The sequence below is a fragment of the Gobio gobio genome (genome assembly GCF_949357685.1).
Source record: "Gobio gobio genome assembly, chromosome: 13".
NCBI classification, from domain to species: domain Eukaryota; kingdom Metazoa; phylum Chordata; class Actinopteri; order Cypriniformes; family Gobionidae; genus Gobio; species Gobio gobio.
Genome location: NC_137106.1, coordinates 38,929,496 through 38,943,488, shown reverse-complemented (window position 1 = coordinate 38,943,488; position 13,993 = coordinate 38,929,496). Strand labels below are relative to the sequence as shown.

Sequence of the window (13,993 nt, the reverse complement as noted above, 5' to 3'; positions counted from 1 at the left end):
AACTACAGCGCCATAACATGGCATTAGTCAGAGTTGGTTTGATATTTCGACGTGGAGCAACAACAAAGACAAACAAAGTGAGTTTTTATTTTTTGTACACTGTGCCAATTTATAGAGTGATACATTCTCATAATTATTTTCTTCATAAAAAGAATCGTTGACTTAATGACTTGACTTCCTTCTGCTATAACCATATATCATTTGATTTGTGTCAGGAGGATCAATAAAATGCTGTAACATCTTTGGGACTTGTCATAGTGCAGACTAAAACATGCAAACATGTAATAATTTAGACAGTCACAATTATTAAAATGTGATCTGTTTTGTAAAACTTTCAATGTGTATTTTATGATCATCTAGGTGTTAATTCATAACCAAATTCCCCTAAATTGGGGAGTTAATTGTAATTCAGAGTTAAATAATATCCCCACTCTGATTTATTACTATTATTTAAAAAAAAATATTAAAGGATTCACCCAAAAATGAAAATTAGCCCATGATTTACTCACCCTCAAGCCATAGGCCTATATGACATTCTTCTTTCAGACGAATACAATCAGTTATTAAAAACATTTCCTGACTCTTCCAAGCTTTATAATGGCTGTTTCTGTTTTGAAGTCCATAAAAGTGCATCTATCCATCACAAAACTGCTTCACACACAGCTCCGGGGGGTTAATTTTCATTTTTGGGTGAACTATCCCTTTAATATTCATTGTGAATGTTACCATTGCTATGGATACATCAGTTTCTGTCTGTCAACATTCAGGTTTGATTGACAGCGTTTCGCAATGGAAGAGTCTGTGATCCAGCAGCACCTCACACACTATAAACAGGCCACTGAGACGGCCCGTGAAGAGCTGGCCGCCCTGCAGGCCAAATACAACAACCTCCAGTCACAGGTTTACATATTCACTGGCAATTCCGGATGTTTTGAATGCACATTCTCTTTGTGAAATAACATATTTCATTTTAACAGTTCTTGGAAAGCCAATCCAAAGTTGCATCTCAGGACGAGACTTTGAAGAGTTTAAAGGATGCTATAGATAGACATAAAGAGAAAGAGGCAAGACATGAGTCACTCATCAGCTCGCTCAGAGAACGCAACCACAACACAGAGCAAGAAATGATCTCCATCACCTCCTCCAAAAGCATCATGGACATGAGAATGCACACACTTACAAAGGAGAACCAGGAGATCAAGGAGAAAACAATGGAATTTGATATTAAGTCGAAGTGAGCATTTTTGGTAAACTACAAGTCAAAAGTTTGCGCACACCTATCCTTTCTTTTTTTATTTACATTTTTTCCATTTTAGAATAATAGTTTAGTAGTTTGCATCTCTTTAATGTCATAATGTGCATTCCGGGATGCTTTTTAATATATATTGATGGACTCCTCACTTATGCTGCACACACGTTGACTGCTTTTCCTTCACTATTTAAATTATCCATTTAAAAAGAAAGAAACATTCATATACATAAATTGGCTATGTATAACTACATAAATATAGTCAACATATGTGCAACACACATACACATGGAAACACATTTGGAAACATTACTATTTTTAATGTTTTTGAAAGAAGTCTCTTATGCTCACCAAAGCTGCATTTATTTGATCAAAAATACAGGAAAAACAGTTATATTGTGAAATATGATTACAATTTAAAATAATGTTTTCTATTTTGAATTTAAAATATAATTTATTTCTGTGATGCAAAGCTGTATTTTCATCAGCCATTACTCCAGACTTCAGTGTCACATGATCCTTCAGAAATCATTCTAATATGCTGATTTATTATTTATGTTCCTCTCCTCGAACTGTCACCTTATCGTGGTGGAGAGGTTTGAGTACCCGAATGATCCTGGGAGCTATGTTGTCTGGGGCTATATGCCCCTGGTAGGGTCTCCCAAGGCAAACAGGTCCTTGGTGACGGGCCAGACTAAGAACAGTTCACAAACCCTTATGATTTCAACTACAGCAAGGACCGTGACGTCGCCCGGCATGGCGCAGCCGGGGCCCCACCCTGGAGCCAGGCCTGGGGTTGGGGCTCGTATGCGAGCGCCTGGTGGCCGGGCCTCCCCTCATGGGGTCCGGCCAGGCTCAGCCCGAATGAGTCACGTGGGGCCGCCCTCCTGTGGGCTCACCACCTGTAGGAGGGAGCGGAAGGGGCCGGTGCATAGTGGATCGGGCGACAGTCGAGGGCGAGGCCCCCGACGACCCGATCTCTGGACACGGAATCTGGCTTTAGGGACGTGGAATGTCACCTCGTTGGCGGGGAAGGAGCCTGAGCTTGTGCGGGAGGTCGAGAGGTACCGACTAGAGATAGTCGGGCTCACCTCCATGCACAGTTTGGGCTCTGGAACCACACTTCTCGAGAGAGGCTGGACTCTCTACCACTCTGGAGTTGCCCATGGTGAGAGGCGGAGGGCTGGAGTGGGTTTGCTTATAGCCCCCAAGCTCAGCCGTCATGTGTTGGAGTTCACCCCGGTGAACGAGAGGGTCGCTTCCCTGCGCCTTCGGCTCGGGGATAGGTCTCTCACTGTCGTTTATGCCTACGGCCCGTACCCGGCCCTCTTGGAGTCTCTGGGAGGGGTGCTGGAAAGTGCTCCGACTGGAGACTCCGTCGTTCTACTGGGGGACTTCAACGCCCACGTGGGCAGTGACAGTGACACCTGGAGTCTTCTCCAGGGTGCTCTGGGAGTATGGGGTAGGCGGCCCCCTGCTTAGGGCTGTTCGGTCCTTGTACGACCGGAGCAAGAGCTTGGTTCGCATTGCCGGCAGTAAGTCAAACCTGTTCCCGGTGCATGTTGGACTCCGGCAGGGCTGCCCTTTGTCACCGGTTCTGTTCATAATTTTTATGGACAGAATTTCTAGGCGCAGCCAAGGGCCGGAGAGTGTCCGGTTTGGGGACCACACGATTTCGTCGCTGCTTTTTGCGGATGATGTTGTCATGTTGGCCTCCTCAGACCAGGACCTTCAGCGTGCACTGGGACGGTTTGCAGCCGAGTGTGAAGCGGCTGGGATGAGAATGAGCACCTCCAAGGCCGAGGCCATGGTTCTCAGTCGGAAAAGGGTGGATTGCCCACTTCAGGTTGGTGGAGAGTTCCTGCCTCAAGTGGAGGAGTTCAGGTATCTTGGGGTCTTGTTCACGAGTGAGGGGAGGATGGAACGGGAGATTGACAGACGGATCGGTGCAGCTTCTGCAGTAATGCAGTCGATGTACCGGTCTGTCGTGGTAAAGAAGGAGCTGAGCTGTAAGGCAAAGCTCTCGATTTACCGGTCAATCTACGTTCCTACTCTCACCTATGGTCATGAGCTGTGGGTCATGACCGAAAGGACAAGATCCCGGATACAGGCGGCCGAAATGAGCTTTCTCCGTAGGGTAGCTGGGCGCTCCCTTAGAGATAGGGTGAGAAGCTCAGTCACTCGGGAGGAGCTCAGAGTAGAGCCGTTGCTCCTCCACATCGAGAGGAGCCAGCTGAGGTGGCTCGGGCATCTATTTCGGATGCCTCCTGGACGTCTTCCCAGGGAGGTGTTCCAGGCACGTCCCACCGGGAGGAGGCCCCGGGGAAGACCTAGGACACGCTGGAGGGACTATGTCTCCCGGCTGGCTTGGGAACGCCTCTGGGTTCCCCCGGAAGAGCTGGAGGAAGTGGCAAGGGAGAGGGAAGTCTGGGCGTCTCTGCTTAGACTGTTGCCCCCGTGACCCGGCCCCGGATAAGCGGAAGATGATGGATGGATGAATGGATTATTTATGTTGGAAATAGTTTTGCTGCTTAATATATTTTTTTATAACCATCAGGATTTTTTTTTATAACAATCCAGAATACCAGTATTCTTTGTATGCAACAGCATTTATTTAAAATAGAAATATTGTGTAACAATATACACTACCGTTCAATAATTAAAAAATCAATACTTTTATTAAAGTGTTAAATTGATAAAAAGTTACAAATTTATATTGTTCGAAAATATTTCTATTTTGAATAAATGCTGTTCTTTTAAACTTTTTATTCATCAATGAATCCTGAAAAAAGTATTACAGGTTTAAATAAAAAACATAGCACAACTGTTTTCAACATGGATAATACATCAGCATATTAGAATGATTTCTGAAGGATCATGTGATACTGGAGTAATGATGCTGACAATGCATTTTTAAAGTATAATAAAATAGAAAACCATTATTTTAAATTGTAATAATATTTCACAATATTAATATTTTTCTGTATGTTTATCAAATAAATGCAGGCTTGATGAGCATGAGACTTCTTTCAAAAACATTAAAAATATTAATGTTTCCAACTTTTAACAGTACAAAAGCTGTCACTGGGACAGTACCCATTAAAAAGGTTCTAACATGTACCATTTAGTTACTAATATGTAAAAACATTTTAATATAATAATATTACCAATATGTGCCTTTGAGGTACTAATAGGCACTCTTTAGGTGCAAAGGCGTACCTTTTTTAAAGGGTGCCGCCCCAGTGACAGCTTTTTTTCGGAGAGTGTATGGGAATTCTTATTCTAGCCCTCCGCCTCCCCAACATCACCTGCCTACATCAATTAAAGCATCATCTATGTTTGATTTTATTCCAGGGATCATTTTCTTTTAGCAAACACTGTTACAAATTTTTCAGACAATATTTTGCAGAATGCAACAAGGCAAAACAGGAAGCCACTGAGACCCAGAGGAGATGTGACGAGTTTATATCAACGTTAGCAAACAAAGTCTCTGTAAATGTGGCAGGAAAGGTGGATCCTATGGATTATATTGTATCCGTGGTGAGTGTTTTAGGCATATGCTTTCTGCTGATCCTTTAATATTCTCCAGATCTCTAACATATCTCTCTATGATAAGGTGGATGCATGCTTCAAGGACAGAGAGCGGCTGAAGAGCTGCATTTGCTCTTTAGAGGAGAGTGTGAAGTTGTATGAGGTGGAGTGTAAAGCCAGCAGAGAAACCGTAAAGAGACTGGTGACTGATGTAGACCGTGAACATGCGCTCTCAGCCTCCAGAGCAAATGAGCTGAACTCTAACAGACAGGTATCCATCCAGATCGATCATGCAATGTAACACACAACTTTAGCAACGCAAGCATATTTTAGGGTGAATCTGACAAAACCTGTTCAGAATATGTCTGGGTTACACACTACCGATCAAACGTTTGGATAAACTGCATTTATTCGATCAAAAATATTGGGAACATTATTACAATTTAAAATATGAATAATTATGCAATTTTCAGCAGCCATTACTCCAGTCTTCACTGTCTTAAAAGTATGTTCAGTGTCACAAAAATATGTTTTGCTAACGTTCCCATTATGTTTTCTGAACGTTCAAAATGCCCAGTTTTTCATGTCTTTAAAAACATTTTTTCTTAGTTATACAAATATTAAAGGGAACATTACATTTGAAAATTTTACAAACATTTATGAACGTTACTTTTGAATGTTCAAGGCAAGCAGTACCATTTCAAAAGAAATTTTTCCGAAAAAATGTTCAATGAAAGTTGTATACTAACATTTTAAGAACTTTGAACAAACTTTCTATTAACATTACTGGAAGAAAATTTTTTCATAACTTAACAGTGGGATTCATATTTCAAAAACATTTTTTTAAAATTATTTAATTATTCCAAACTTTTGACAAGTAGCTTATTTCACTTCAGCAGAATAATTAAATATATTTAAAACTTTATATATATAAGACTTTATTTAAAGTTGCTTATTAGCATGTATATTATATTGTCTGCTTATTAGTACTTATAAAGCACATATTAATGCCTTATTCTGCATGACCATATTCCACATTCCTTAATTCTACCCAATACTTAAACTTAACAACTACCTTACTAACTATTAATAACCAGTTATTAGGAGTTACCAGTTATTGAGGCAAAAGTTATATTTAATAGTTAGTTAATACTGAGAATTGGACCCTAATCTAAAGTATGAGCCTTTTTTTTAAACATTGTGAATATTAATTATATTTCCTGTAAAGCAATATCAGTAAGATTAAATCAGTAATATACTGTATGTTTTGTCAGGAATTGGATATAATCTCCCTGAAGAAGCTAAGTTTAGAGAGGGAGAACCAGACCCTTAAAAACTCCCTGCAGGAGACTGAACTGGCGCTTACGTCTGCACAGCAGCGCTGCCGCCACTACGAGAATCTGTCTCAAGATCTGGAAAATAAACTCCACGGCTGCCAGAACGAAGCTCAGGCGTCTCACAGTCACCATGAGGCCTTCGTGAAGAATGTGGAAGCCCTGCTGGACGATCACTCTCTTCCTGTTCCACACACAGAGAACGACATATTGAAGGCACTTACAGCCCTTTGTGCCAGGGAGAAAAGTGCACGAAAGGTCATTTGCATTTCGAACTATTATTAAACAGATTGCATTCTTATTCTTCAACTTATGCTTCTGCGTGCTTTAGTCTCAGATGGAGGTGGAAGGCAGGCTGGCGGAGGTGTCAGAGCAGTTGTCCAGCCACAAAGAGCATCAGAGCGGCTCTGAACGGAGGAAACAGGAGCTGCTGGACAGAATACAGAGTCTGGAGGATGAGCTGCTGACTGCTGGAGTCTGCAAAGATGGAATGAATCTGGACAAACAGCATGTGAGGAAGTAGTCACATTGTAAAATATTTCTGTCAGGACCACTGTCGTCAAATATGATTGATTGACTTGACTATTAGCATATAGTTTGGATTGCCGGTATGGTTCTGTTCTGGGCAAGAGGGAGTTCGCATCCATGCAGCCTAGCATGGATAAGAGCAGGGAGAGCAGCAATAACCCCCCTTAGGGTAAACAGAACAGAACCAACATAATGTATTGCAAATATCATTAATGATATTAAATGTACAAAATAATTCAGGAATTTAGTCTGATTCAAGGGGAATTAGAATACCAAATCCTGACTGACAAGAGGAGGAGCTGGGGGTGGAGGTGGGGGAAATGAGCTCTGGAGAAACACAATAGCTGCTGATAGTACTGAGGAGCTATATACAGTGAGGGAAATAAGTATTTGAACACCCTGCTATTTTGCAAGTTCTCCCACTTAGAAATCATGGAGGGGTCTGAATTTTTCATCGTAGGTGCATGTCCACTGTGAGAGACATAATCAAAAAAAAAATCCAGAAATCCAGAAGTCACAATGTATGTTTTTGTAACTATTTATTTGTATGATACAGCTGTAAATAAGTATTTGAACACTTGTCTATCAGCTATAATTCTGACCCTCAAAGACCTGTTAGTCTGCCTTTAAAATATCCACCTCCACTCCATTTTATTATCCTAAATTAGATGCACCTGTATGAGGTCGTTAGCTGCATAAAGACACCTGTCCACCCCATACAATCAGTAAGAATCCAACTACTAACATGGCCAAGACCAAAGAGTTGTCCAAAGACACTAGAGACAAAATTGTACACCTCCACAAGGCTGGAAAGGGCTACGGGGAAATTGCCAAGCAGCTTGGTGAAAAAAGGTCCACTGTTGGAGCAATCATTAGAAAATGGAAGAAGCTAAACATGACTGTCAATCTCCCTCGGACTGGGGCTCCATGCAAGAACTCACCTCGTGGGGTCTCAATGATCCTAAGAAAGGTGAGAAATCAGCCCAGAACTACAAGGGAGGAGCTGGTCAATGACCTGAAAAGAGCTGGGACCACCGTTTCCAAGGTTACTGTTGGTAATACACTAAGACTTGCAAAATAGCAGGGTGTTCAAATACTTATTTTCCTCACTGTATATCAACAAGTCCTCTAACTCATACGGCCATTAAGGTCGTTTGCACCATCCCTTGAATACGATGCGGTGATAGACGTCGTATTTCTATAGGTAGACGTGATCAGCCGACAGACAGCTGATGCGAGTTTGACTAACATGACGTGCCAGACGTACAGCCACTGGATCCACCTTATTTTGCAACAAGAATGCTATTTTCTGTGAATATGAGAGACTTCCAGTTCATTAACTGCTATAGTGCAGTAAACGGTAAAACTATTTGCACTACAAACCAGTGTTTATAATAATACATTAAAATAATAAAAAAGACAACTACATGTCAACTACTCTCATAGTACACTGTAAACCCTAACGCTCAAAATAAATAATCGGTTTGAGCAGAGCCAACTCAAATTAAACAAATTAGTTCAATCAAATTAATTTTTATGAGTATTTAGAACTGTCTTTTTCTTTTGAGTTCACAAAACTGACACATTTTAAGTAATCTGAATTATTTAATTGTTTTTGAGTTTTATGAACTGGTTTCTTTTAATTTAGACAAACTTAAATTTAACTGAAACTGGGATGGAATTTCTATTTCCCAGCATACTTTGCCATGACACTCAAAAGGGACAGTAAATGCTAAATACCATCATGTTGATGATGTATGTTAAATATTCTATATTGCTGTACTCATTCAGCAACTGCTATGCTATGCTAATGCCATCAAAGCATTGTGTAACCAATTAGCAAGGTAGCATTTATTGAATTAGCTAGTTAGCCAAGTTACCACTACTAAAAATACTGTAAGTTGATCATTTTAAGTTAAATGTATGAATTTGCTTACTCAAATATGTGAAGTTAAGAGCAATTTAAATGTCTGAGTACAAAATAAAAATCTGCAAGTTCTGCTTACTTAAACTAAAAAAATTATGGAACCAATTGCCTCAATTTGTTGAGTTTTGCCAACTTATTCAGGTTTACAGTGTATTAGTAGACTGATAGGTTAGTAGATATTAAGCAGACAGTCTACTAATACTCTAATGAGAGATAGTTAATATGTAGTTGCAAAGATACTTCTAGTTAGTAGAATGTCTAAAGTGGACTATCGACAAAGTGTTACCAAATAATATGATAAAAATACTGGTTTGTAATATCAACCAGCATAACAAGCTGCTTTTGACAGCTAAAAATAACTTAAAGCGAATGACACCAGAAGCCTTGCACAATTAAGTTACGAATGGAAGTGCCCGCTGTCGCGTTAATGATGGATATCTAGTTGGAATAATCAGAATGCATCATAAACGTCTTCAAATGACCTCTCAGTAATGTCATTGGTCTTCTTCCTCTGTAGTACCTGCGGCTTGTGGAGCAGCTCTCAGAGAAGTTAAAAGTGGATCATGTTGCTGCAGATCTGGGATTTGATATGAGACTTGAGGCCATTCTTACTCGAGCACAACAGCTGACCAGGCAGGAAGGGACAACGTTACTGGAGACCAAGACACAAATCTACAGTCTTCAGAGAAAGGCATGTAAAGTAAAATAAAACATGTTACATGTAAAATAAAACTACAAATTACTGCCCAATTGTGTCATATTTTACTGACTTAAAAAGGTAACACTTTATTTTATAGTGTTATTGTTACATGTTACATGCAGTTACTATAGTAATTTTACGGGTTACACTTTATTTTAAGGTGTTTTTTTTTTAGATACACTTTATTTACACATTTAATTACTGATTAATATTAAGTAACAACATGTACTTACTATAGGGTAGGATTAGGGTTTGGTTGAGGGTTAGTTGCATGCATTATGCATAATTTATAGTTATTACTATAGTAACTGCGTGTAACATGTAACAATGACACTATAAAATAAAGCATAACCCTTAAAATGTACAAAATTTATCTTAAACATTTTTTTTTAAATAGGGAATTTTCCAAAGTTTTTAAATTTTTGTAATATTTGTGGTTTAATAAAAACAAAAAATAACAATTGAAAAAAAAAATCAAATCCATTGAAATTTAATTAATTAAATATTCTTCAATCAAAAGGAAAATTCTTTAAATGTATATTATACTAAATTCATCAGTATATATATATATATATATATATATATATATATATATATATATATATATATATATATATATATATATATATATATATATATATATATATATATATATATATATATATCATCTGAAAGCTGAATAAATAAGCTTTCCATTGATGTATGGTTTGTTAGGATAGGACGTTTTTCAACTATTTGAAAATCCGGAATTGTCACATATGCGCTGTGTCTGTCCTTGGACTTTTACTTTGAAGTGTTTCCTGTGCTTTATTTTGTAGTTTTTCATGTTGATTAGTCTCCCCAGGTGTATCTTGTTTCCTCATTACTGTTGTTAAGCTTGTTTGCCCCTGTGTATTTATAGCCCTTGTGTTTCATTTGCTCTCTGAGTTGTTGAATGTGATGGTCCCTGCTTTCGGTTAGCTTTTGTTTCTTGTTCTCCATGTTTCATTTTGTTTGTATAGTTGTTTCTTTATTAAACCCCTGCACTTAGATCCATGCCTCAGCCTGCTTTCTCTGGATGTTACAGGAATCTGAGGGTGCAACAAAATCTAAATATTGAGAAAATCACATTTAAAGTCGTCCAAATGAAGTCCTTAGCAATGCATATTACTACTAATAATTTGATATATATATATTCAAAATATCTTTTCAAAATAAATTTACAAAATATCTTCATGGAACATGATATTTACTTAATATCCTAATGATGTTTGGCATAAAATAAAAATTTATAATTTTGACCCATACAATGTAGTGTTGGCTATTGCCACAAATATACACGTGCAACTTATGACTGGTTTTGGTCTAGGGTCACATATAAGTTATATACAAAGTTCTGTCATGAAGATGGCACAGACTGATAGGTCCTTAACTCCTTATCTGCTCGCATGACTTGCAATGAACAGGGCACGGCTGATTGGTTCCTGCTGTATCAGTAGCCAATGATCTCGCTACTCAACCTTTAAATACTTTGTCAGTATTTGCTGTAGCAGTGCAGCGCACTTTCAGAAACCCTCCACCTTCCCCAGCTCCACCTGTATAGATCTGCTACGGGTAATTCATGTGCGCTCTATTGTCTTACTTGCCTCACAGCAGTGTGTCGTGTATGTTGGCAATAGCAAGTCCTGTACTTGCTCTGCAGCAGCAGTAATGTAGCAGGTCTATTACGCCAAGACCAAACATATCAACATTGTCATATCTATTACCATGCCAAACACTCCGAGAGTTGTCATAACAGAAATGTGAATCTTAAATATAAATCTTGATCTAACTTTTAAATATTAACCATACAGCATTCCTAATATTATATGATTGTTAATGATAATTGGCTATTATTTCCATCCATGGCTACAGCTTAAAGAACAGAAGGAGCGTTCAGGAAGTAAAGACCTTCACCTGGAGCTGCTGAGGAGGAAGGTGGTCCAGCTGGAGGAGGAGAAGAGGAGCCGCTCAGCTCTGGCGGTGGAGAAAGATGACGCTGCTCTGGCCTGTAAGAAGCTCCAGAAGCGGGTGGATCGACTGCAGGCGGAGCTGAGCACCTTACGCTTCTCCAACACAGAGCTGAAAGCCCAGCTGTCCCACACCAATGAGCTCAAGGTACAGGGAAGAGCCCTGGCCCCCAGACCCTCACCAAACAGAGTCATTTCAGCATAAAATACAAAAAAGTGTTTAATAATAATAAAAAAAGTGAATCTGTAAATATACAAAACTGTTTATCTTTAGAATTCTTTGAGGGAATCTGAAATTGCATGAATATAAAAATGACCTTATCAAGACCAACTTTCTTTGTATAGGGTTCTTTATATGACTATATGCTTCTTTGGAGATTAGAAGTATTTTAGTTTCTATATGTACTGATAATAGGATGTGCTTTGAATACAAAGTTTCTTTGGATTAAAGCCTCTGCCAAATGCATTAATGTATATGTTCTAAATCGATCCTTCATGTTTTAAGTCGCAAAAGAATTGAAGTAGCAACAGATCTTTACTTCCATATTGTGACGTACAACGTGAATCGAATTGGATTATCGAAAAAGAAATAGATGATTTTTTACTGGAATATTGAGTTATGACATTTTGAGTAATTAATCAGGTCAAAACAATTGTTAAGGAAGATGAAACATGCATGGATGAGTTGTTCACAATAAGATGAAGAAAATAGAGAGCGGCAATGCTTATAAATGCTCAGTTTCTGCTGTCTTTGGTGCAACAAGATCAAAGTGATGGAACAAAACCAAGCCATAGAGGAGCAGAGTAAGAATCTGGGGAAGCTCGAGAAGAACAAGGTAAAGACTGAGAAGAAGCTGACCACCATCAAGTCAGAGCTGCAAAACCAGGAACTCAGAGCCAGAGATGAGATCCAACAAGCCCAAAGACTCCTGGACACTCAGTCTAGTGCCATAGCAGATCTTACTCACAGTGAGAAACAGGTACAGAGTGTGACGCAAGACGCATATCTACATATAAAAAAATCCTGAATATATATATATATATATATATATATATATATATATATATATATATATATATATATATATATATATATATATATATATATATATATATATATATATATATATATATATATATATATATATATATATATATATATATATATATATATATATACACACTATATTGCCAAAAGTTTTGGGACACCTGTCTTTACATGCACATGAACTTTAATAACATCCCATTCTTAATCCGTAGGGTTTAATATGGAGTTGGCCCACCCCAGCTATAACAGCTTCAACTCTTCTGGGAGTGTGTTTATGGGAATTTTTGACCATTCCTTTAGAAGCGCATTTGTGAGGTCAGGCACTGATGTTGGACAAGAAGGTCTGTCTTGTAGTCTTCGCTCTAATTCATCCCAAAGGTGTTCTATCAGGTTGAGGTCAGGACTCAAGTTCCTCCACACCAAACTTGCTCATCCATGTCTTTATGGACCTTGCTTTGTGCACTGGTGTGCAGTCATATTGGAACAGGAAGGGGCCATCCCCAAACTGTTCCCACAAAGTTGGGAGCATGAAATTGTCCAAAATGTCTTGGTATTCTGAAGCATTAAGAGTTCCTTTCACTGGAACTAAGGCGCCAAGCCCGACCACTGAAAAACAACCCCACACCATAATTGGCACAATGCAGTCATGCAAGTTCTCCTGGCAACCGCCAACATATGTACACCCGTTCTCCTGGCAGCTGCCAAACCCAGACTCGTCCATTGGATTGCCAGACAGAGAAGCGTGATTCGTCACTCCAGAGAACACGTCTCCACTGCTCTAGAGTCCAGTGGCGCCGTGCTTTACACCACTGCATTCGACGCTTTGCATTGCACTTGGTGATGTAAGGCTTGGATGAGCTGCTCGGCCATGGAAACCCATTTCATGAAGCTCTCTTCACACTGTTCTTGAGCTAATCTGAAGGCCACACAAAGTTTGGAGGTCTGTAGCTATTGACTCTGCAGAAAGTTGGCGACTTCTGCCCACTGTGCACCTCAGCATGTGCTGACCCCGCTCTGTGATTTTACATGGCCTACCACTTCGTGGCTGTTGTTCCCAATTGTTTCCACTTTGTTATAATACCACTAACAGTTGACCGTGGAATATTTAGTAGTGAGGAAATTTCAAGAATGAACTTATTACACAGGTGGCAACTATCACAGTACCACGCTTGAATTCACTGAGCACCTGAGAGCGGCCCATTCTTTCACAAATGTTTGTAGAAGCATTTGCATGCCTAGGTGCTTGATTTTAAACACCTGTGGCCATGGAAGTGATTGGAACACCTGGATTCAATTATTTGGAGGGGTGTCCCAATACTTTTGTCAATATAGTGTATATTTATGTATATATGTGCACATGGGAATGGATTGACATTGTTAAAAGTAACAAGTATGCTTGTACATTGCAGTTGCTGGACTTCTACACTGTGGTGTCTCAGATGTTGGGTGTTGACTGCACAGGCTGCGTGCCAAACTATGAAGTTCTCAGAAGGCTGGAGGTTCTGATCCAATCACGTCACTGCACTGCTCATCTACACCAGCATCACGCGCCTCACATCTGGGAAACTCCAGTTTCACCCATAAGCGTTGCTCATTCTCATGAGTTCAAACCCCAGGTTCTGCCAGCTCCTTCCAGTTCAACATCGGAGAGATCGGCAGCCCACTGTGATAATAACCTCCAATTCTAA

General features: G+C 39.4%; 1 protein-coding gene across 1 annotated transcript; it reads left to right on the top strand.

The window, feature by feature from the left end:
* Positions 1-789: 789 nt before the first annotated feature.
* Positions 790-13,993, top strand: ccdc170 (coiled-coil domain containing 170; the record flags this gene model as incomplete). Its single annotated transcript, XM_079832769.1, has 10 exons — positions 790-900; positions 978-1,234; positions 4,645-4,789; positions 4,866-5,051; positions 6,055-6,372; positions 6,446-6,625; positions 9,087-9,269; positions 11,163-11,405; positions 12,022-12,237; positions 13,715-13,993. 10 exons carry the CDS (start codon positions 790-792, stop codon positions 13,991-13,993), a joined length of 2,118 nt encoding a protein of 705 aa, XP_079688895.1.